Source organism: Rhamphochromis longiceps, linkage group LG7 (assembly GCF_057381845.1).
Source record: "Rhamphochromis longiceps isolate RC_006_pf linkage group LG7, R_longiceps_female_GT1.1, whole genome shotgun sequence".
Classification (NCBI taxonomy): Eukaryota; Metazoa; Chordata; class Actinopteri; order Cichliformes; family Cichlidae; genus Rhamphochromis; species Rhamphochromis longiceps.
The window spans coordinates 1,330,296-1,352,321 of NC_140563.1; the positions used below are offsets into that span (position 1 = coordinate 1,330,296).

Below are 22,026 nucleotides of genomic sequence, written 5' to 3' on the forward strand. Positions count from 1 at the left end.
ACACAGAGACGACCACCTGGTGGAGGCAGGTTAAGGCTTTTGTCGGAGGGGCAAGAGAGGGAACTTGTAAACATGGTAATTGCAAATAATGTAATCCGCCTGCAAGAGATTCAAAGGAGAGTGATTGAGGATGATCATCTTTTTCGAGGCATAAATGCCATCAGCCTCTCCACAATTGACCGCATCCTCCGAAAGAATCAATTCCGGATGAAACAGGCATACCGAGTCCCTTTCGAACGAAACTCTGACAGAGTGAAAAACCAACGTGTGGAATATGTTCAGGTATGAGTTTGGATATTGTATAAAGTATTGTGTACCATCACAGCATGGCAGTTTATGCTGCCATTTCAGCACTCTTGAACTGTGGTTCAGGGTACCGATTGACTCTACTGTGTTATGTGTTTTGCAGAGAATCTTTGAGATTGAAGGACGGCCTGTTCCCCATGAAATAATCTTTGTGGATGAGGCAGGTTTTAACCTGACCAAAAGAAGGAAAAGGGGGAGGAACATAATTGGCCATCGGGCTATTGTAAATGTCCCTGGTCAGCGTGGGGGGAATGTCACTATGTGCACAGCCATCAGCCAACGAGGGGTACTCCACCGCCATGCCGTACTAGGACCCTATAACACTATGCTTCTCCTTGCTTTTCTTGATGGTTTAAGACAACATATGTTCCAGCTGGACTACAGGGAACCAGCACAGCCAGAGCAGCCTCACTACGTTGTTGTGTGGGATAACGTCAGCTTCCATCGCGCTGCTCTGGTTCGTGACTGGTTTACCAATAACCCAAGGTTTTCTAATATCTTTCTGCCTGCATACTCTCCCTTTCTAAACCCGATAGAGGAGTTATTTTCGGCATGGCGGTGGAAAGTGTATGACCGAGAACCTTATGTCCGTGTTCACCTCCTTCAGGCCATGGAAGAGGCCTGCCTAGACATATCAGTAGATGCATGCCAGGGGTGGATCAGGCATGCAAGAGGATTTTACCCCCGCTGCCTGGCTGGGGCCAATATAGCCTGTGATGTGGATGAGATTCTCTGGCCTGACCCAGACCAAAGACAAGATGCTGAGGTGGAATAATGTTTTTTGGTGTGTGTTGTACTGTATAGTACATGAATAAAAATGTGCCACTGTACATACATTGGTTGCGTCTTTTGTGTTTATCATGTGAAAAGGTTTTTGAAGGGGAGAACCATAAGCAACCTAATTGTTTTGGAACTATTGTTTTGAATTAATTGTACCAGTGTGCAAAACTCTGTTGTAGTGTGTGTGTTTTTGAGGGCTTGTGTTTGATGTCTGAGGGCAAAGTTTGGTTTTTCAGCAAGAGTGAATAGTTTTGAGTGTAGAGCTTCATTTTGACCTGGAAATAGGATGTTTGGGAAATTGAGTGAGATGTTATGGATTTGTGTTTACTGTTGTGAGAATATGAGGCATAGTTTCAAGAAATGTGTTTTAGCAATCGAGAAAAACTGTAATTACCTAGGAAAGTTCCTTCCTAATTTCAGCGAGCTCTCAGCCCCACTTCAGGAGCTAACGTGCAAAGACATTCAGCGGTGCTGGCTGAAGCAGCATCAAGATGCATTTGATGCTTTAAAATAGAACCTAACCAGTCCACCCACTCTCAGCTACTATGATGTCCAGAAACCCGTCACGCTTACGTGCAATGCCTCGCAGTATGGACTCGGGGCTGCATGCCTCCAGGAAGGCGCCCCGATCGCCTACTCCTCTCGTACTCTGACGCAGACTGAGATGCGCTGTGCGCAGATCGAGAAGGAACTTCTTGCAGTTGTATTCGCATGTTCCAAGTTCAATGATTACATCTACGGAAAGCAAATCCAAATCAGATCATCAGCCGTTGGTCACTATCCTAAACAAGCCCATACACTCAGCTCCAGCCAGACTGCAGAAGTACAACTTTCAGATGGTGTACAAAAAAGGCTCGCAGATGTATCTTGCCGACACTTTGTCCCGTGCTCCCACAACCTCGACAGATCAGCACAGATCCAACGAGATCATGTCGATCCAACAAATCTCTTCTTCTAGGCTGACTGAACTGAGGGAACACACTGCCTCTGATCCAGAGCTACAGAAACTGAGCACTGTCATAATGAGAGGCTGGCCTTGCAGACAAACTCAGCTGCCCACAGAAATTCGTCAATACTACCCATATCGAGATTAACTCACCCTTGAAGATGGCATTGTCATAAAAGGCCCGAAGACAGTGATCCCAAAGTCTTTGCAAAACGATTATCTCGCCATCCTCCACAGAGGGCAACCAGGCACAGAAGCTACTAAACGCAGGGCCCGTGGTATCGTGTTTTGGCACACAATGACTGAAGATATAGAGCAAGAAACAACTGTGTGTCTGGTGTGCAACAGCACCAGGCCACATCAACAAAAAGAGCCACTCAAGCTCATGTGTATACATATATGCATACAGTGGGGCAAAAAAGTATTTAGTCAGCCACCGATTGTGCAAGTTCCCCCACCTAAAATGATGACAGAGGTCAGTAATTTGCACCAGAGGTACACTTCAACTGTGAGAGACAGAATGTGAAAAAAAATCCATGAATCCACATGGTAGGATTTGTAAAGAATTTATTGGTAAATCAGGGTGGAAAATAAGTATTTGGTCAATAACAAAAATACAACTCAATACTTTGTAACATAACCTTTGTTGGCAATAACAGAGGTCAAACGTTTACTATAGGTCTTTACCAGGTTTGCACACACAGTAGCTGGTATTTTGGCCCATTCCTCCATGCAGATCTTCTCGAGAGCAGTGATGTTTTGGGGCTGTCGCCGAGCAACACGGACTTTCAACTCCCGCCACAGATTTTCTATGGGGTTGAGGTCTGGAGACTGGCTAGGCCACTCCAGGACTTTCAAATGCTTCTTACGGAGCCACTCCTTTGTTGCCCGGGCGGTGTGTTTTGGATCATTGTCATGTTGGAAGACCCAGCCTCGTTTCATCTTCAAAGTTCTCACTGATGGAAGGAGGTTTTGGCTCAAAATCTCACGATACATGGCCCCATTCATTCTGTCCTTAACACGGATCAGTCGTCCTGTCCCCTTGGCAGAAAAACAGCCCCATAGCATGATGTTTCCACCCCCATGCTTCACAGTAGGTATGGTGTTCTTGGGATGCAACTCGGTATTCTTCGTCCTCCAGTTTGGAGTCTGACTGTTTGAGGCTGTGGACAGGTGTCTTTTATACAGATGATGAGTTCAAACAGGTGCCATTCATACAGGTAACGAGTGGGGGACAGAAAAGCTTCTTACAGACGACGTTACAGGTCTGTGAGAGCCAGAGATTTTCCTTGTTTGAGGTGACCAAATACTTATTTTCCACCCTGATTTACGAATAAATTCTTTACAAATCCTACCATGTGGATTCATGGATTTTTTTTTCACATTCTGTCTCTCACAGTTGAAGTGTACCTCTGGTGCAAATTACTGACCTCTGTCATCATTTTAAGTGGGGGAACTTGCACAATCGGTGGCTGACTAAATACTTTTTTGCCCCACTGTATATAAACAAATATGACAATTTCTTGGAGAGTGTCTTCTTCTTGGATGATTACGGTTGTTCTTATGTTTTTAAGAAGCCCCCCAAAAGTTCTCAGTCCATAACCTTGTGGTGGACCACTAGAGGGCTCCACTCACACCCTTTGTATAGGAAGTGTGTTCCTGTGTTTTGCGGCGCGATATGCGCAGTTGATGTTGGAGACGAATAAAGAAGGAGTGAGAACTGAGAGCTCTGTGTCATTGATGCTTACCTCCACATTGGTGACCGCTGACTCGAGCATGCAACGGGCCGTAGATAACGCAGACTCCGCTATGGATGCATCAGCGGCCGCTGGACCTCCGCCTCCTGTTGCAGCTACGTTCGCTGTGGCGCTGAAACTGCCGGACTTTTGGCTCCATGACCCCCCGTCATGGTTTGTACACGTGGAGGCTCAGTTCGCCCTTCGCGGCATCTCGGCTGACTACACGAAGTATCACCATGTGGTGGCCTCGCTCGACCCGCTGGCCACCCGTCGCGCGATGGCGCTCCTCCGGGACCCACCCGCCCAAGGGAAATACGCCGCCCTCAAAGAGCTGCTTCTTCGGCGCTATGCCCTCTCCGACGCCGAACGAGCCAAAAAGCTCCTCAACCTGTCAGGCTTGGGTGGCGGTACCGCGCTCGAGCTCATGGAGAACATGCTATCGTTGCTCGGGCCGGATGACGGTGGTTTCCTCTTCGTGCACCTCTTCCTCCGCCAACTACCGGCCGCCGTAAGAGCTGTCCTCGCGAACTCTCCGCTTCTGCCTGCGAAGGATTATCGCTCCCTGGCTGAAGAAGTGGATCGCATTCTCCTGGCTAGCCGCACTTTCAACGTTCACGCCCTGGCTACGGACACGCCAGCGCCACCTTCCACGCCTCCACCTGCCTCCCCCGGAGCATCCGCCCCCTTGCTGACGGCAGGGATTGCTACACGCCGGCACCACGGAAAGAGCATCTGTTTCTACCGTCAGCATTTTGGCGACAGAGCGCGTCGCTGCCTGCCGCCTTGCACTTTCACGGCCCAGGGAAACGGACCCGCCAGCGCGCCGTAGCAGCCGCGACCACTGGCAATACAGAAAGGCTGCTCTTCATAGAGGACTCGCGCTCCGGGAGACGTTTTCTCGTGGACTCCGGCTCCCAGAAGAGCCTCCTCCCCCCTACCGCTGCCGACGGACTGGCAGCGAACTGTGGGCCGCAGCTCATTGCAGCTAATGGCTCTCCCATCAAAACGTTTGGGGAAAGGTTGGTGACTGTTTGTTTTCATGGCCGGGATTTCCAGTGGAACTTTGTTGTTGCCGCTAGCTCTGTACCTATTTTGGGTGCTGATTTCCTGTGTGTGTAACGGAGGGAAGGTGATTCTATTTCCACAGTGTTTTTTCTAAAGGAAGGAAACCTTCCTCCAAACGGACAGAGCAGTGGAGCCGCCAAGGGAAAGCACACGATTGAAAAAACTGTATAATTAAAATATAATTTATTATATTTAAATAGTTAAAAATGTAAAATGAATTAAAACAACCCTGGCCAAGGGGTAACACAATAAAAATCAATAAAACACAACATTAAAAGTCCAGTGGCATCCACCACGGTATAAAAGTCACAAAGAACTAAGAAATCCAGCGAAATGGTGTAAAAGGGAAACCCAGCGGAGTCCTCGCCTTCCTCCCTGCATTCCGCGTCCCGGTACGCTGAAGAAAGGGAGGGAGCGGCAGTCACTATTCTTTTCAGGCAGTTTTCATTCGTAAAAAGGGGATAAGTCGAAGACTTACCCCGGGTGGGCAGAGCTCTCAACTCCGCCCGCCGGAGCTGTCTCGCCACCAGCTGTCTCGCCGCCTCTGCTCTCCCGCAGTGCACAAGCTGGGCTCTTGTTGCTACTGCCGTCCGACTGTTCGCTCCGCGTCCCTAGTCGCTGGTGCTGTCCGTCCTCCCCTGGAACACCAAGCTCCAACAGTCAAGGCTCCAAGACTGCCAGACTCCTCGAGTGCAAGACTACAGGACTGACACACACACTCCGGCCCTTCTCTCGAGCCCCATGTGTCACGCCTCTGTGACTTCACTCTGAAGCCTCACGTCAGGCCTCTCAGACCTCATCTCTTAAGCCTCCGTGTCACTCCAGGCTCTTGTGGGTTCCCGTGACACTTATGGGTGCCTTCATGCTTCGGTCCTCTCTTGCCTTTCGGTCGAACTCCTTCCTGTGGTCTGCCAGGCCCTCTTATTGGCCTCTCAGGAATCTCTCGCAGGTGTGATCAGTTTACTATCAGGTAGGGGCAGAGTCTTTCCAGGACAAGTCACCAAATAAATACCATTAAAACATGCAGTAAAACTCATAAAAATAACCCAATGTACAATATTAAAACATTAAAAAGATAAAACACAACAAAAACATGCACAACAAAAAACCTAGGTAACTTGTCTCTCTCCACCCCGTGACATGTGCTCATGGACTACTTGTCGATGTTGCTAACAGACGTTTAATAGATGCTCTCTCGTTTTCTTCGCTACCCTGTTTTACTCGGGCCGCCGAGCCCCTGATTCGGGCTAATGTAGTGACCTCCGGGGATGCTTTTCAGCGTTTGCTTTTAGAGTTTCCATCGCTGTCTGTCCCTAATTTCTCTAGCACGGTAACGAAGCATGGGGTTGAGCATTATATTCCCACGGTCGAGCCCCCGGTGTTCGCGCACGCGCGCCGCCTCGACCCCGCGAAACTGTCCGTCGCTCGGGAAGAGTTTGCAGCCATGGAGCGCCTTGGCATTGTACAGCGTTCGAACAGTGCATGGGCCTCTCCGCTTCACATGGTGCCCAAATCGGACGGTCGGTGGCGGCCATGCGGAGATTTCCGCCGTTTTAAATAATGCCACGGAGAATGACCGTTACCCCATCCCCCACATTCAGGATTTTTCTGCCAATCTCGCCGGAACGTCGATTTTTTTCTAAAATTGACTTGGTGCGGGGGTATCACCAGGTTCCCGTGCGCGCCGAAGACGTTCCTAAAACCGCTGTCATTACCCCCTTCAGCTTGTTCGAGTTTTTGCGCATGCCGTTTGGCCTGAAAGGTGCCGCCCAGACCTTTCAGCGGCTGATGGACTCCGTTTTGCGTGGGCTGCCGTTCATTTTTGTTTATCTGGACGATATATTGGTGGCCAGCTGCTCAGCGAGCCAGCACGAGTCCCATCTGCGCCAGGTTTTCCAGCGTTTGGCAGCGCACGGCCTGATCATCAACCCTTCCAAGTGCCAGTTTGGGTTGCCTGTTCTGGATTTCCTCGGGCACCGCATTTCCGCTGAAGGTGTGGTTCCGTTGCCCGACAGAGTCCAGGCCGTTTCGGCTTTCCCGTGTCCCACGTCGGTTAAAGCGTTGCAGGAGTTCTTGGGGATGATAAATTTTTACAACCGCTTTCTCCCCAGAGCTGCCCACCTGCTACAGCCACTCTATGCTGCCTTAAAGGGTAAAACAGCCAAAGATCCGGTTGACTGGCTGCCGGAACGCGTCCGTGCGTTTTCCGCAGCCAAGTCTGCGCTGGCTGACGCCGCCCTGCTGGCCCACCCGCTTCCGTCGGCGGAGATCGCGTTGACCACCGACGCCTCTGACGTGGCAGTGGGTGGGGTGTTGGAACAGCGGGTTTCAGGTCTCTGGCAACCGCTCGCCTTTTTCAGTCGTACGCTCCGGGATGCTGAACGCAAGTACAGTGTTTTTGACAGGGAGTTGCTGGCCCTGCACCTCGCGACACGACATTTTCGTTTTTTCCTCGAGGGTCGCAACTTTACTGCGTACGTTGACCACAAACCTTTGACGTTTGCGATGTCCAAGGTCTCTGACCCATGGAGCGCACGCCAGCAGCGCCAGTTGGCGGCCATTTCTGAGTTTACCACAGACATTCAGCATGTGGCTGGTAAGTCCAATCACGTCGCTGACTGTCTCTCACGTGTGTTGGTTTCTCCGGTGTATGTCGGTATCGACTACACTGCCATGGCCGCCGAGCAACGTGCTGACCCGGACGTCCTTGCCCTTCAGTCAACAAAAACGGGCCTCGTGCTGGAGGACACCCCGGGCGGGGGCGTTTCCACCGGCAGCCCCTGCCCGGTGGTTCCCCTTTCGTGGCGTGGTCGTGTTTTTGACTCGGTGCATGCCCTCTCTCATCCCGGCGTCCGGGCCTCGGTCAAGCTGGTCAGCGCCAGGTTTGTTTGGCCGGGCCTTCGCAAGACGGTGAAAGGATGGGCGGCGGATTGTATCCCATGCCAACGCTCGAAAATCCACCGGCACACACAGGCACCCCTCGAACCTTTCCGTGTCCCGGGTAGGCGTTTCGATCACGTTCATGTGGACCTGGTTGGTCCCTTGCCGCAGTCACAGGGTTTCACGCACCTTTTGACTGTGGTGGACCGCACAACCAGGTGGCCGGAGGCGGTACCCCTGGCGTCCACGACAGCGGCGACGGTGGCCAGGGCATTTTTGTCAACGTGGGTTTCACGTTTCGGCCCCCCTGCTGACATTACCTCGGACAGGGGCCCCCAGTTTGTTTCCGAGCTTTGGTCTGCTATGGCTGACGGCCTGGGAGTCAAGGTCCACCGCACCACAGCATACCACCCGCAAGCTAATGGGATGTGCGAACGGTTTCACCGGTCACTTAAGGCCGCGCTCCGTGCTTCCTTAACAAGTGGCGACTGGGTCGAACGTCTTCCGTGGGTTTTGCTGGGATTGCGTAGCGCGGTTAAAGAAGACCTCGGGGTTTCCACGGCTGAACTGGTCCTCGGCCAGCCTCTCCGGGTCCCCGGAGAATTCTTACCTGAGAGCCCTCCCCCATGTTTCGATACCTCTTTGTTGCCTTTTCGCCCCCCAAGAGACTCATTTCCTGTTCCTGGTCCTGTGCACCACTGCCTGCCTGACACTTTTGTTCCGAGTTCATTAGACTCTGCTCGTTTCGTTTTCGTCAGGCACGATGCCCATAGGACTCCGCTGCGTCCACCATATGACGGGCCATACAGGGTTCTTAAACCAGGCAACAAACATTTCGTTTTGGACTTTGGCGGTCGGCAGGAAGTTGTCTCTGTTGACAGACTTAAGCCTGCACATGTTATGCAAGAGGATCAGGTGGTCCCGGCCCAGGCCACGCCCACCTGCCACCGGGCTGATGGATTCTGTTTTTTCCCCCAGGAGCGACCCAAAATCAACGGAGTCCGAGTCGTCTGCAGCTTTTTCTGACCGCCAGTGCCAGCCTCGCTCCCGGGCTGGGTTGCCCTCTGTCAGTTCCCCACCCCCCCAGTTCAGTCGTTCCGGCCGTTTGCTTAAGCCCCGGGTCCTGGACTAGTTCTGCTGGGTGTTCGGGGGGGGGCATGTGTGGTGGACCACTAGAGGGCTCCACTCACACCCAGTGTATAGGAAGTGTGTTCCTGTGTTTTGTGGCGCGATATGCGCAGTTGATGTTGGAGACGAATAAAGAAGGAGTGAGAACTGAGAGCTCTGTGTCGTTGATGCTTACCTCCACAACCTCATATAAAAAAATCACATAATTAATAAAAGATGGATTTTAATAAAATCACAATCAACATGAGTGTGTGAGCATCTTGTTTATTGTCTTTTTCCTACATAAATCAGACTCATTCAGCTTTGCTTTTCTAATTTTTTCCCTTTGCTGTTTCCTACCATTTGAGAACCATTACATAAATGCTGTCTCATCCCAGCTCATTCCCAGCAGGATGAGTCAGTGTATTTCCTATTTTAAAATGACCTTTCTAAACTATGTGGCATTCTATTTCCATCTGCTTCTTTGTATTCACACTGCCTCACTGTGGCCTTCTTAGTTGGACCTTCATGCGGTAAGGTTTGGGAGTCATTGTGATCCCAAAGACTGGAGTGAAGTCTGGTTCTCCTGCATCCTCGGGCCAGATGAATTTAAACTTCCTCAGCAGAGTCACCATAATGAGAAAGAGCTCCATGCGAGCCAGACCCTCCCCGAGACACATCCGAGGACCTGAGGCATTGAAAAAGACTGCAAAATTATCAAAACAAAAACTGTTTTAACTGGCCCTGTCTGTCCCCGTCAGTGTGCTCATGTACCTGCAGAGAAAGGCATGAAGGCCTCTGGTTTAACAAACTCCCCTTTGTCATCAAGGAAGTTTTCAGGGTTGAATTCATGAGGGAATTTCCACTGTCCCTCCTCGTTGAGCACTGATGTCAGATTCTCAATGATCATTGTTCCCTGAGGGGAAAATGAATACAAAGAAAAAATGTCCACCACGGATGCTCTTTATTGCCTCAGTTGTTCAAACATATTTAAAGAGCTGTACCTTACCTTGGGAATGGAATATCCCATGAGCTCTGTGTCTGTAGTTGTGCGGTGGAAGACACTGAGAGGAACAGTGTTGGCAACTCTCTGCACTTCATGAATCACAGCCTGGACCAACAGAAAAGATTGTCTGTGCTTAATCGACTCTGGGAAGACTTCAGGTGCTCAGACAAAAAATACATACGAATAGATCAGGTCGGTCATCTGAGATGATTACACACTGTCAGGTTTTTGATTATCATCAGCATCATCAGGAAGTGATGGAATGGCAAAACGTAGAGTTTCAAACTTCTGTGAGCAAGACTTTCTGCTCCTTTTTCACTTTTATACAAAAAAAAACTTTAAAAAGCTTTTAGCCAGTTTTAGACATTATTGGAGTGGAGGGCTCGTCTCCCAAGCAACTGGCAGAATGCTGTAGTGGTGAGATAAGTAATGTAGCCTCAGTGAACAGTCAGGCAGTCTCCCCTGTATTATCACATGCCTTGTGGTAAATGGACTGATTCTTATATAGCGCTTTTCTACTCTCCTGGAGTACTCAAAGCGCTCTATACAACATGCCTCATTCACCCACTCATAAAAGCACTTCTAAACTCAAGTGCAACCTAAACTACATTCATACACAGATGAACGCATCGTTAGTATCTTGCCCAAGGATATTTGGCACGCAGACAGGAGCAGCCTGGGATTGAACCACCAACCTTCCGATCAGTAGCTGATCTGCTCTACCACCTGAGCCACAGTTGTGGTGCAACTACTTATTAGTAGTAATAAATGTTTTGGGGCAGTACACACTTACTCCTGTTAGTTCATGTTCCCTGAGCAGTGGCAGGAGTATTACATTACACGCGCTGTTGGGTACAACCCAGAGCCTCTTCAAACACAGAAGTGTTTTCCTCAGCCAGCTGTTTCCTCAGTTGGCTGTAGCTCAGGCGGTAGAGCAGGTCATCTACTGATCGTAAGGTTAGTGGTTCGATTCCTCGCTTCTCTTAGTCTGCATGCCAAATATCCTTGGGCAAGATACTAACCCCAAATTGCTCTCCGATGCATCCATCGAAGTATGAATTTGTGTGTGAATGTTAGTTAGAAAGCACTAAGAAAATGTGCTTCTGCGAATGCACAAGTTGTGTAAAGCGCATAGAAACAGCTTTAGTGAAGGTTACAAATGATCTTCTTATGGCCTCTGACAGTGGTTGTCCTGCTAGATCTCAGTATAGTGGTCAAAAGGTTTGACCATAATGTATTATTACTGAGAGCTGAACGTGCTGTAGGTATTAAAGCTACTGTGCTGCAGTGGATTGAATCATATGCAATAAAGGTTAATTATGCAGTTTCAAAGGATTTTGTGCTGGGACCAGATCTGTTTATATTATACACGCTACCCTTAGGCAGTATCAGTCAAAGGCACAGCATACATTGTTATTGCTATGCAGATGATACCCAACCTTATCTGTCCATGAAGCCAGATGGCACACACCAATTAACTAAACTGCTCTAAAATTAGCAACATCCCATTTAAGCATGACACTGAAAAACTAGTTCATGCATTTATTACTTCTGGGTTAATAATTTTAATTCTTTATCATCGGGCTGTCCTGAAAACTCCCTAATAACCAGTTAATCCAAAATACTGCAGCTAGAGTACTGACAGGGACTAGAAAGCATAGCATATGTACCCCATATTGACTTCTCTTCATTGGCTCCCTGTTAAATCCAGAATTCGTATTTAAAATCCTTCCACTCACATAAAAGGTCTTATGTTAAAGACCTCATAGTACCATATCACCCCAATAAAGGACTTCTGTCTATTGGAGTTTCCACCTCCTGTTCTTCATCTGTTCTTATTATTGTGGACCCTAAGCATTTTTTGTGTCCCTTTTATATTAATATTGTTTATTTCTTAGCCTTTTTGTAATTGAATGGATTATACCTCACTCTTTCATAAGGTCCCTTGAATTTTTACAGCTGCCAGCAGTTGTGTCGGCTTTTGAATTAAACACACCATTGAACAACACCTGCTAAACAGAGGGACCTCCAAAGGTTGATTCTGTTCATCTGGACGTAGTTCAACTGAAAATGCTAGATGATTGAGCACGCATCAAGACGTAAACCGAGGGACATTTATAAGTAGAACTGCCTGATGTACAGCACCTGGGTGTAAGGCATCTCGTTCCTGTCTTCAAAACTGGCCCGATACTTCCCTTCCAGTACTTGGTCTATCTCTTGCTGACATCTGTCTGTGCAGACAAAATAAAATAACACAATTCACATGACGGCTTATATAACATGTTGAGACTGTCACACTAGGAGAGTTGTTTCCAGCCAACGCATTGTTGCGACTACATTCTTGAAAAAGGAACTGGTTTGATGTTGTCAGTAAAGGAGCATGTCGTGTTGAGAGTGAAGTTATTTTATATGCGTGCAGTGGGGAAAACATATGAAACCTTCTGTATTAATTCACTTCATCTTGTCAAACAATACCAGTCATTAAATACAAAATCCACAGTTGATCTAATGGAAATTATTTCAGCTGACTTCAGTAGGACTCATACCTTTACAAGATGTGATGATATGTGATGCGCAGGGCACTTTTTGACCCCTAATTAGTTGCTACCAGGTGTTCTTCAAATTAGATTCTACTATGTGAAGCCTAAAGTGCACGTGAATGTGACAAACTGAAGATACAGAGCCTGTAGCAGATACAAATATCAAAAAAACATATTATGTCTTATTTACATGTGCAGATTTACCTTGTATGTGTGGGAAGGTCATAAGGTAAAGGAAAGCAGTAAGGAGTGTGTTGGAGGTGGTGTCAGTCCCAGCACCATGAAGATCTAAAGAGTACATAATGAGCTGTTCTTCTGAAAATGAAGAACCGTCATTGCCTCTCTAAAAAGAGGAGAATGATTATTGTAAGACAAATGTCTTTTTCAGTTGTAATAAGGAAATGCATTTTTTAAATGTGTGAATTAAAACTTTATGGATATCTCTCTTTGGTGTTGAGAAGCGTACCTTTCAGTATATCTGAGAGACAGTAAACAGACTAAATCCAGCTTTTTATGTTACAGTTTTTTCTTAAGCACATTTTTTGTAACTATTGGCTAATTTTGCAAAACTCTTCACACAAATAAGAAAACCTGTCACCCAATAATCAAAACATTGTAGTTCTCTTGCAAAAGCAAACACAGCTAGATTAACTCTTCACACCTTCGTAAAAATGGTGTTTCCGTATCAAACAGTACACACAAGCCATCATCTACTAAGCACACAATGCGCCAACTGCACACTGATGGTATGAATACAAAACACATCTGGCTTTTGCTTCCTCTGTGCACAAGGTAGGCTATGTCAGTTTGAGCTCATACTTCTGTCATAGATCCATAAGCATAGAGGGATCCAAACTTCAAGTACTGGTGTTTATTCAAACACATCAAAACAAACACAAGTGTTTATTTCCAAGTATAGGATTATTTGCAATCGCCATAATGACTATATGGGTTACTTGGTCTGCAGTGAACATGCTTCCTCTGCCCCAGCATCTGGTCATCTAGCAATTCTGTAAAGTAACAATTTCAGTATTTTTACATCAATGGTATTGGTGTGTTTCTCATTGGCATACGGCAGTGCTACAGATCTTAGTGCGAAGTGACTGTACTAACCGATTCTCATTTCAAGATGTCCTTATGATGCTTGCTACAGTGTAGCGGCTCGAGTTAGGCTGGACCCGTTGGCCAGCTACCCTCAGGGTCATTCCACGGTTGATGACATGGTCCACTATTGTAGCTCTGATGTCATCAGCAATTCTATTTCTTACTCTTCCTACCCTTCCTCTCCCCCCTCCTCATCTTCCTCTCCTCCCTCCTCATCTTCCTCTTGCTCCTCCTTGTCCTTGTCGTCCTCTTCATCCTACTTCTTCACCTCCACGTCCTCTTCCTCGGCCTCCTCTACTTCTCACTCTTCCTGCTCCCTCCATTGTACTCCACACACACAGCTTACCTGTATTATAGTGCTTAGGCTGATTGCAAAGTGAACTAATTATCTAAAGAAGTTTTCACATGTGAAAGTGTGCCAGACAGTTGGCAAATTAGTGTTAATGATAGCCATACATGTGTATGCTTTTGCTAGGAGTGTGTTGGAAATTTGGTAATTGAGTGTTGTGCAGTGAATTGTGCCTACAGTTTTGCAAAGTGTGTGTTACAAAATTGCAAACTGAGTGCAAAGCAGTTTTTGTGCTTTTAGTTTTGCAAACTCAGTGAGTGGTTTTGCTATAAGTCTGAATAGTTTTAGAGATTGTGCTACAGGAATCACAGTTAGGGTTTAAGCATTCAGAAAAAACTGTAAAAGTGACACAGAGGGCTCAAACGTCATGTTTCTGTACGTGAGTTTGCTAATTGTAATTGTAATTCTTAATCAAATATATAATCAAAGTATAAGTCTAATTAATATGTTGAATTAGGAATGCCGTCGGGAAATGAAAATGATTATCGTGTCTGGATTTTTTGTGCGCTGGCATGATTCTGCATCGACCCTGTCAGATTAGTGTATGTGTGTGTGTGTGTGTGTGTGTGTTGTGTGTGTGTGTAAGATAAGAAATGTGTCTCCAGCCTTCATAATGTGTATCTAATTTTGCTGACAGGTAATTATGTTTAATACTAGCCCGAATACAATCAAGTATGAGTTTAACCAATACGACGAATCATAAAATATGATCTGAGTAAGGAAATAATAACAGTCCTCTCACTGAGATTCTGTGTGGAGTGGCTTGTTCATGTTAAAGATGACCTTGGAGGCTGTGTGGATGGGAGTGGGGAATAAGCGAGACACTAAAGAGACACCCTGATGTTAACATGTATAATTTGAAAAAAGCTATTCTGAGTATACTGTAATAGGCAAAAACAGGATTATGATTACAGTAATTATCACTAATTCTAACTTTGGTATGTAACCAAGTGCACAGATTTAGAGGAGAGCTGCTGATCATGGCTGTGACTGAGGGGATTTGGGCTCAAATGGAGGGCCATCCTTGCATGCACACCTTAGGCCAGAATGAGCAAGCTCAACATATGGATGACTGAAAAGCAGTCAGAGCTGGGCGAGTCTTCTTCACAATTCCATTATCTAAGCTGTTTTCCTACAAGGTAATATTCATAGACTTAGACTTTTTTAAACAGAACCAATTATAGACGTTCCTGTATTGGGTCAAAATTCCACAGTGGAAAAGCCAGGATTCCACGAATTCAAAAGATTACACTGGTTAGATTTGATTCTTTTCACACTCACACACCTTCTCAAGTTCATCCAGATAGCAGTCAATAAAGTCTCGTGGCTCTCCAGGGACTCTGGTCTTCTTGTGCTCATTGATAAAACCAATTGCAATAGTCCCATAAGTCTAAAAAGCAAAAGCTGTCATTCACAAAGAAACAAAAACATATTCTTCCTACTGATAAAGTTTTTGTTAATATTACCTCAAAATTCTCAAAGGCCTTTTGAAACGGCAGTGGCAGGTTACGAATTATAGGGAACGAATCATAGAGCTGGAAAGAACGATAAGTGAGTTTTGTTTAATTGGGAGCAGAAGAGGCCAGTCCAGATTGGTAAATATACAGCTGTATATGTAAAACATCTGTATATTAGTTTTGTTACTGGTAGAATTGTGGGTTTAAGAGCTCAATATAAATTATATACTTAATTGAGCTTTAATACTTCATAAAAACGTCCTCACCATAGCCCACGGTCCAACGGCTAGCTTGGAGTTCTCAGTGAAGCACTGAACAATCTGTTTGATTAGCGCATCATCATACTCAAAGCGTCTCGCAAACAGAACCTGGCAGATGATGTTGGAGGCAGCATTGTGAAACATAACTCCAGGACTCATGGTTTTACCTGGTAATGTAACAAAAAACATTACAGAAATAATGGCACAGCACAAAATTCAGTTATGTGGACACTTACCAACGCTCTCTTTCAGCGTACTAACGAGGTACTTTATCTCTTCATGAACCCGGTCCTCCATTGAGTGCTTCCCCAGACCAAAGTTCCTCAAAGTCATCAGAGCAAAGCGACGATGTTCCCTCCAACTAGAGCCATAATCTACCAAAACGACACCTACGACAGTAATAGCGACAAAGAAGGGAAGAACGTTTGGATAATCAATGGTGGCATTTTGTTCTTTCTCAGAGAACCTCGACTTTCTGGCTCATTTCATCTTTTATTTATGTCCAGTTCAATACAGCTCGATACACCAGCATCTCACTGGAGTTTCACTGCAGTCAGAAAGGACTGTTAACATCTCTAGCATGCATGCTAAAATTCAATTATTATTTAAACTGTGAATGATGCAAAGCTAGTCGAGTCCAGTTCCAGGATAACTACAAGGATCTTGAAATGAGAATAACAGGTCCATTGATAGAAGCTGCTCTGGGAATGCTAGACTCTTGCTGAACCTACAGGCTAGTACCATATTTTTTGGACCATAAGGCGCATTAAGCGTAACAAAACAGATAAGTCAAACTTTACTCAACTCATTCTTCTTGTTTCCTCCACTTCTGTACCATTGATTCATCAATGATGAATTCTCTGGCCGCTGCTCTATTCCCATGTTGTTGCAGTATATTAATGACTAACCTCATATTGTGGATGGATTATCTCAGTTGTTCTCCTGACTGAAGTTTGGTCCGTTTACAGCATCCTGCCATGCGATTGTGTTTGCAGGAGCCTTGCGATCACTACGGTAGCCGTAATGCTCCCACAGTCCATCAAGCGGTGCGGCTTCATAGCTTACCAAAGTCGTACTAAAACATTTGTTGACAGATTTTTGAGTGTACCACATAAAATCAGTTCGAGGTCAGTAAGCACAACCAGAATTCATATATGGTAAATGGCCTGTATTTATATAGCGCTTTACTAGTCCCTAAGGACCCCAAAGCGCTTTACATATCCAGTCATCCACCCATTCACGCATACATTCACACACTGGTGATGGCAGCTACATTGTAGCCACAGCCACCCTGGGGCGCACTGACAGAGGCGAGGCTGCCGGACACTGGCGCCACCGGGCCCTCTGACCACCACCAGTAGGCAACGGGTGAAGTGTCTTGCCCAAGGACACAACGACCGAGACTGTCCAAGTCGGGGCTCGAACCGGCAACCTTCCGATTACAAGGCGAACTCCCAACTCTTGAGCCACGATCACACAAAAGTGTGTATATAAGGCACACTTTTGAGAAAAGGATTTTGAGTGCGCCTTTTAGTCCAAAAAATACGGTACAACAAAAAACATCTCATTAATTAGAAATAACAAACAAGATGAACCAATGTGGTTTGAAAACTTAGCTCAGCTTAGACTCATCTTAGAATTTAGATTCAATTTATAACTTATTGCTTTTTACATGATAGATGAAGGTTATCAATAATAACGTAGCTTGTTGTGTTTTTAATTTGCATTCATGTATTTGTGTTGTTTTCTGTGATAAGATTGTGACGGAGTGACCCATCTCAAGGCAGAGTCCGCTGAGTATGACACCGCCACCATTAGTTCGATTTGGCACCAGGGGTGGCGTATCTTTCTGTCGACCGAGTAGAGGAATAAAAGGGGTGAGGAGCAAGTTGTGAGCCGCATCGGGGGTGGCTAGATTTTGGTTCACACTTACTTGTTAAGGGCGTCGGTCGGGGAGACGTGCGGGGGATTGCCAATCGTGCAGGGTGACGCAAGCCGATGGTATGGGGGTGTGGGGTTTAAATAATGAGTTCACGTGTGTCTGGACCGTCATGAGAATGGCCTCATTACGTGGGCCGTTAATGTGTATATGAAGTCGGGTAGACTTCCTGGAAATAGTTGAGAGCCTGTATCAATGTATATGTTTTGTGAGTGTATAATGAGAAAGAAATTCTGGGGGAGGGAGACGGGGATTAAAGTTAGAATAGAGAATTGGTGGTGATGCCAAGGGGGAGGGGTTACGGGATATAAGAGACGGCGAGCCGGATATGAAGGGGAGTGTGTTGTAACATACAGGCTGTGTAGCGCGGATCTCAGTTTTATGTCTTTGTAACCATCTTTTTATGCACTGGGGAGGCCGTTTCAAATAAAGTATCCACACTAATACCTTACCGACTACGCCTGTGTTTGTCCGGGAGAGGTCTGGAAGGGGACCCCGTGACAAAGATGAAGTATAGGACAAAGACATATTAAAGAGCAGTTTAACCCATGTCTGTTTTCTTACCATGATTATTTCCAAAACGATTCGTGTTTTCCCCTATGTATGCACTAAATAATAACACACTAAAACCTCCAAGATCAGTATCAAATATACTACCAGTCTGGTCTGGTACACTACCAAGTTTGGACACGCCTTCTCATTTAATAATTTTTGTTTATATTTACTACTTCCTACATTTTATATAAATACTGAAGACATCAAATATATGAAGCAAGACTTATGGAATTATGTAGCAAAGGAAAAGCTGATAAATAACTCTAAATGTGTCTTATATTTTAGATTCCTGTAAGCAGCCGCCCTTTGCTTTGTTGACAGCGCTGCAAACACTCGGCCTTCTCTCAACGAGCTTCATGATGTCGTCACCTGAGATGGTTTCACTCCACAGGTGTGCCTGTCAGCGATCATTTGTGGAATTTGTTGCCTTGTTAATGGGGTTGGGACCATCAGGTGTGTTGTGCACAGCTGACAGCCCTATTTGACAACTGTTAGGATTCATATTATGACAAGACCCAATCAGCTAAGTAAAGAGAAACAACAGCCCATCATTACTTTAAGAACTGAAGGTCAGTCAGTCCAGGAAACACTAAAACTCTGAATGTGTCCCCCAAAACCATCAAGACTACGATCAAACTGTCTGACATGAGGACGCCCAGGAAAGGAAGACCAAGAGTCACATCTGCTGCTGAGGATACGTTCATCCGAGTCACCAGCCTCAGAAATCATTAACAGCAGCTCAGATTAGAGCCCCGATAGATGCCGCACAGAGCTCCAGTAGCAGACACATCTCTACATGTTCAGAGCAGACTGTGGGAATCAGGCCTTTATGGTCAAATAGCTGCTGAGAAACCACGACTGAGGAAAAGCAACAAGCGGAAGAGATTTGTTTGGTCTGAGAAACAAGGAGTGGACGTTAGACCATCTGTGGTTTGGTCTGATGAGTCCAAATTTGAGATCTTTGGTTCCACCTGCCGTGTTTTTGTGCAAAGGTGAAGCATGGAGGAGGTGTGATGGTGTGGGGGGGGCTTTGCTGGTGACACTCTTGGGGATTTATTCAAAACTGAAGGCACGCTGAGCCAGCACGGCTACCACAGCATCCTGCAGCAACATGCCATCCCATCATTTATGTTTAACAGAGCAATGACCCCAAACACACCTGCAGGCTGTGTCTGGGCTATTTGACTAAGAAGGAGAGAGATGCAGTGATGTGTCAGATGGCCTGGCCTCCACAGTCACCTGAACCCAGTGGAGATGGTTTGGGATGAGATGGAGCGCAGAGTGAAGGCAAAGGACCAACAAGTGCTCAGCATCTCTGTGAACTCCTTCAGGACTGTTGGAAACCATTTCAGGTGACGACCTGATGAAGCTCACGGAGAGAAGGCCAAGAGCGAGCAAATTTCACACTTTCTTTATTTAGTAAATAAATCCATATGTGTTTATTCATAGTTTCAAGTAGTCGTGACAGTAAAGAAAAAACATTAAATGAGATGGTGTCTATATTTTAATTTTTTTGTTGTAAAATATTAGGTGTATAAAATTCATATGATAGATAACATCTGTTCTACCTTTTCTTTTGGTGACATCATTAATAAACAAGTCTTGGGGTCGTCCAGCAAAATCAGCAGCCTTAGTCACCATCGCCTCCTTTACGGCCTTCAGCCCATTGATGACTACAGCTGGTTTCTGGCCAATGTAAATACTGTAGACATCTCCATAAGACTTCCTCAGCTGGGAGGGAACAAAATGACATGGCAGTTTTTGAAATTTATGAACCAGATACTCAGGTGGACATTTCCCTCCAACACGGTTAAACATTTCTGTCCAGTAATTTCAGTTATTCTGTGGAGAGAAAAAAGCATCAAATGAACTAATCCTGAACATTTCATGGAGGGATACAGAGGAAGCCCACATATTTACAGTGGGACATGCTTACATTTGTGGATCTGTGCCACAAGTAACATGACAGTGACTGAAATCATTTACACATATTCAGATCAACATTTCTTTCTAAAGGACTTAAACATATTTACCAAATTAGTTAAGCTAAGTGTTTCAGGGGAAGTACCATATAAAGTTTATGTATGCAAAAGTTAACAGTCATGACATAAAAGGAACTGTACTTGTAACCAGTAAGTTGTTTATTGCATAAAGGTGCATGTTTAGCATGAACTTTCACAATTATTTAGGGTTTTACTCATATTCTAAAAGATGTTAATGAGTGTGTGACCGATTAGAGACGCAGGTGTTATTATAGTCTCCATTTCCTAATTAGTTTTTATTTATTTATTTTTACTTTTTCCAGTGTAGTTTAGTTTCATGGTGGCATTTTCACTTTCAGTGTAAGATTTCTGGATTTCAAATGATTTCATTTACCAGTCACAGCTGTTTCATGGTTTCATGTCTTTAACAGTAAAACCACAACAACTCTTGAATCTGTTAATGTCAGGAAAATCACAATAATGTTAATTTATGTGTGAGTTTTAGTATCTAAACATTTAGAGCCATTTAATACTATTAATAAATCCACTAGTGGGATAAGAATATGACATTTAAACACATTTCATTGCAAGGTTTTTCTTACCCTCTCAAAGTCCTTCAAGGGGTTCTCTAAACTCAGCTGCAAAATGGTTCCCAGTATGGGAAAGACTGGGGGTCCTGGTGGGAAGTTCTTTGGCCTCTTGGATTTGACCTGAAGGATGATAAAGAAAACGCAGATCCATAGCAGCACAACTGAAAGAAACATGATCATATGAGTTGGACTGCACTGAGAGCAGTAGCTGGCTGACCTGATTATATACGCGTAACTCAGCCAGCTGTTAACCCTTTGCTCTATGTGAAAGGTTAGTCACAACTTTGAAAGAACAGCACACATTGCTCAACCACTTTTAGCGTGCATATAGGCTACTGTACATCAGTACCTGTCTTCTCTAACAATATGCAACAAGAAGCTGAGGTTATGAAAGAACAAAGATAAGGGGATCTCTCTTTATGATCCTTCACTCCACAGTTAACGAAACATGTCTCAGTCTTAAGGTGGTCATTTATGTGTGAAGCATCTTAAATATACCACAGCCCTTAGTTCACTGTAGAGGCTAGCTGGTTGACATGCTACAATCTAATAGCTCAACTGTTCTGCCTCTGTCTTTTGTCCTATGAACATTGATTCTTTATATTAAACGCGAGTGAAGATGTCACATAAATATGATAGAGCCAAAGGAAGTTTTTGGTTTCTATTCATTCGTTGGTTTCTCCACCTCTCCAATAATTTGCCATATTCCTTTTTCAAGGATTGGCAAACATTGGGAGCCTAAGAGAACTGCACTGTGTGCTGTGATTACGTGTGATGGGTAGACATGATGGAGTATTGCAGGAGTAAACAAAGTGAATGCCTAATTTCTCAGATGTGGTGAAAGTGTGGGAAATATTTTAAAATTTCCTGAAATGTTGAAAAAATGTTGAAACATTGTGGAAGATGTAAAAGTAAAGACATTGTGAACTGTTTGATCTGTTCTTTTCAAACCATAGATGGCCGCCACTGGAGATCGGCCATTACCAAACACATGGACCTTCATCTGAAACTCAAGGTTGAGGTCACAAAACCACAAGACAGAAATAATACCAAAGTTTTTCTTTGGGATTCAAGAAGCTGTGGAACATTTGCTGAATGTCAGTTAAACTGCAAAAGGTTCGCACTTGAAACAGATAAGCAAAGCGAACAGGCTGTTATTTAGACCTGAGCCTGGCGTAGCACATGAAAAAGGGACATATTATTGTACTGAGCGCTGAAGTCAAACACTCCCTTGATTTGCCATGACTACTGCGGATGACAGACACCAAACCTTGATAAGTACCAGCATTCTTTACCATGTAAGAAGAATCTGGTTGACCATTGCAGGACATCTTTTCCATGAACTGTACATAGTGGCCTTTCATCTCTGGCTTCCTTCCTACACCAAAGAGACATGAGACGTTTGAGGTCTTACTTCCTGT

At 45.3% G+C, this 22,026-nt stretch overlaps 1 protein-coding gene across 1 annotated transcript; it reads right to left on the reverse strand.

Moving 5' to 3' along the window:
- Positions 1-8,702: 8,702 nt before the first annotated feature.
- LOC146664453 (cytochrome P450 2D3-like) lies at positions 8,703-20,785 on the reverse strand. The gene is made up of 12 exons (XM_085411544.1): positions 20,618-20,785; positions 19,602-19,764; positions 17,931-17,939; positions 15,776-15,928; positions 15,546-15,706; positions 15,289-15,357; positions 15,108-15,212; positions 12,574-12,712; positions 11,975-12,060; positions 9,833-9,934; positions 9,598-9,739; positions 8,703-9,511 (listed from the first exon to the last, which is right to left on the reverse strand). Exons 1-12 carry the CDS (start codon positions 20,783-20,785, stop codon positions 9,324-9,326), a joined length of 1,485 nt encoding a protein of 494 aa, XP_085267670.1. The 3' UTR covers positions 8,703-9,323.
- Between the last annotated feature and the right edge of the window lie 1,241 nt (positions 20,786-22,026).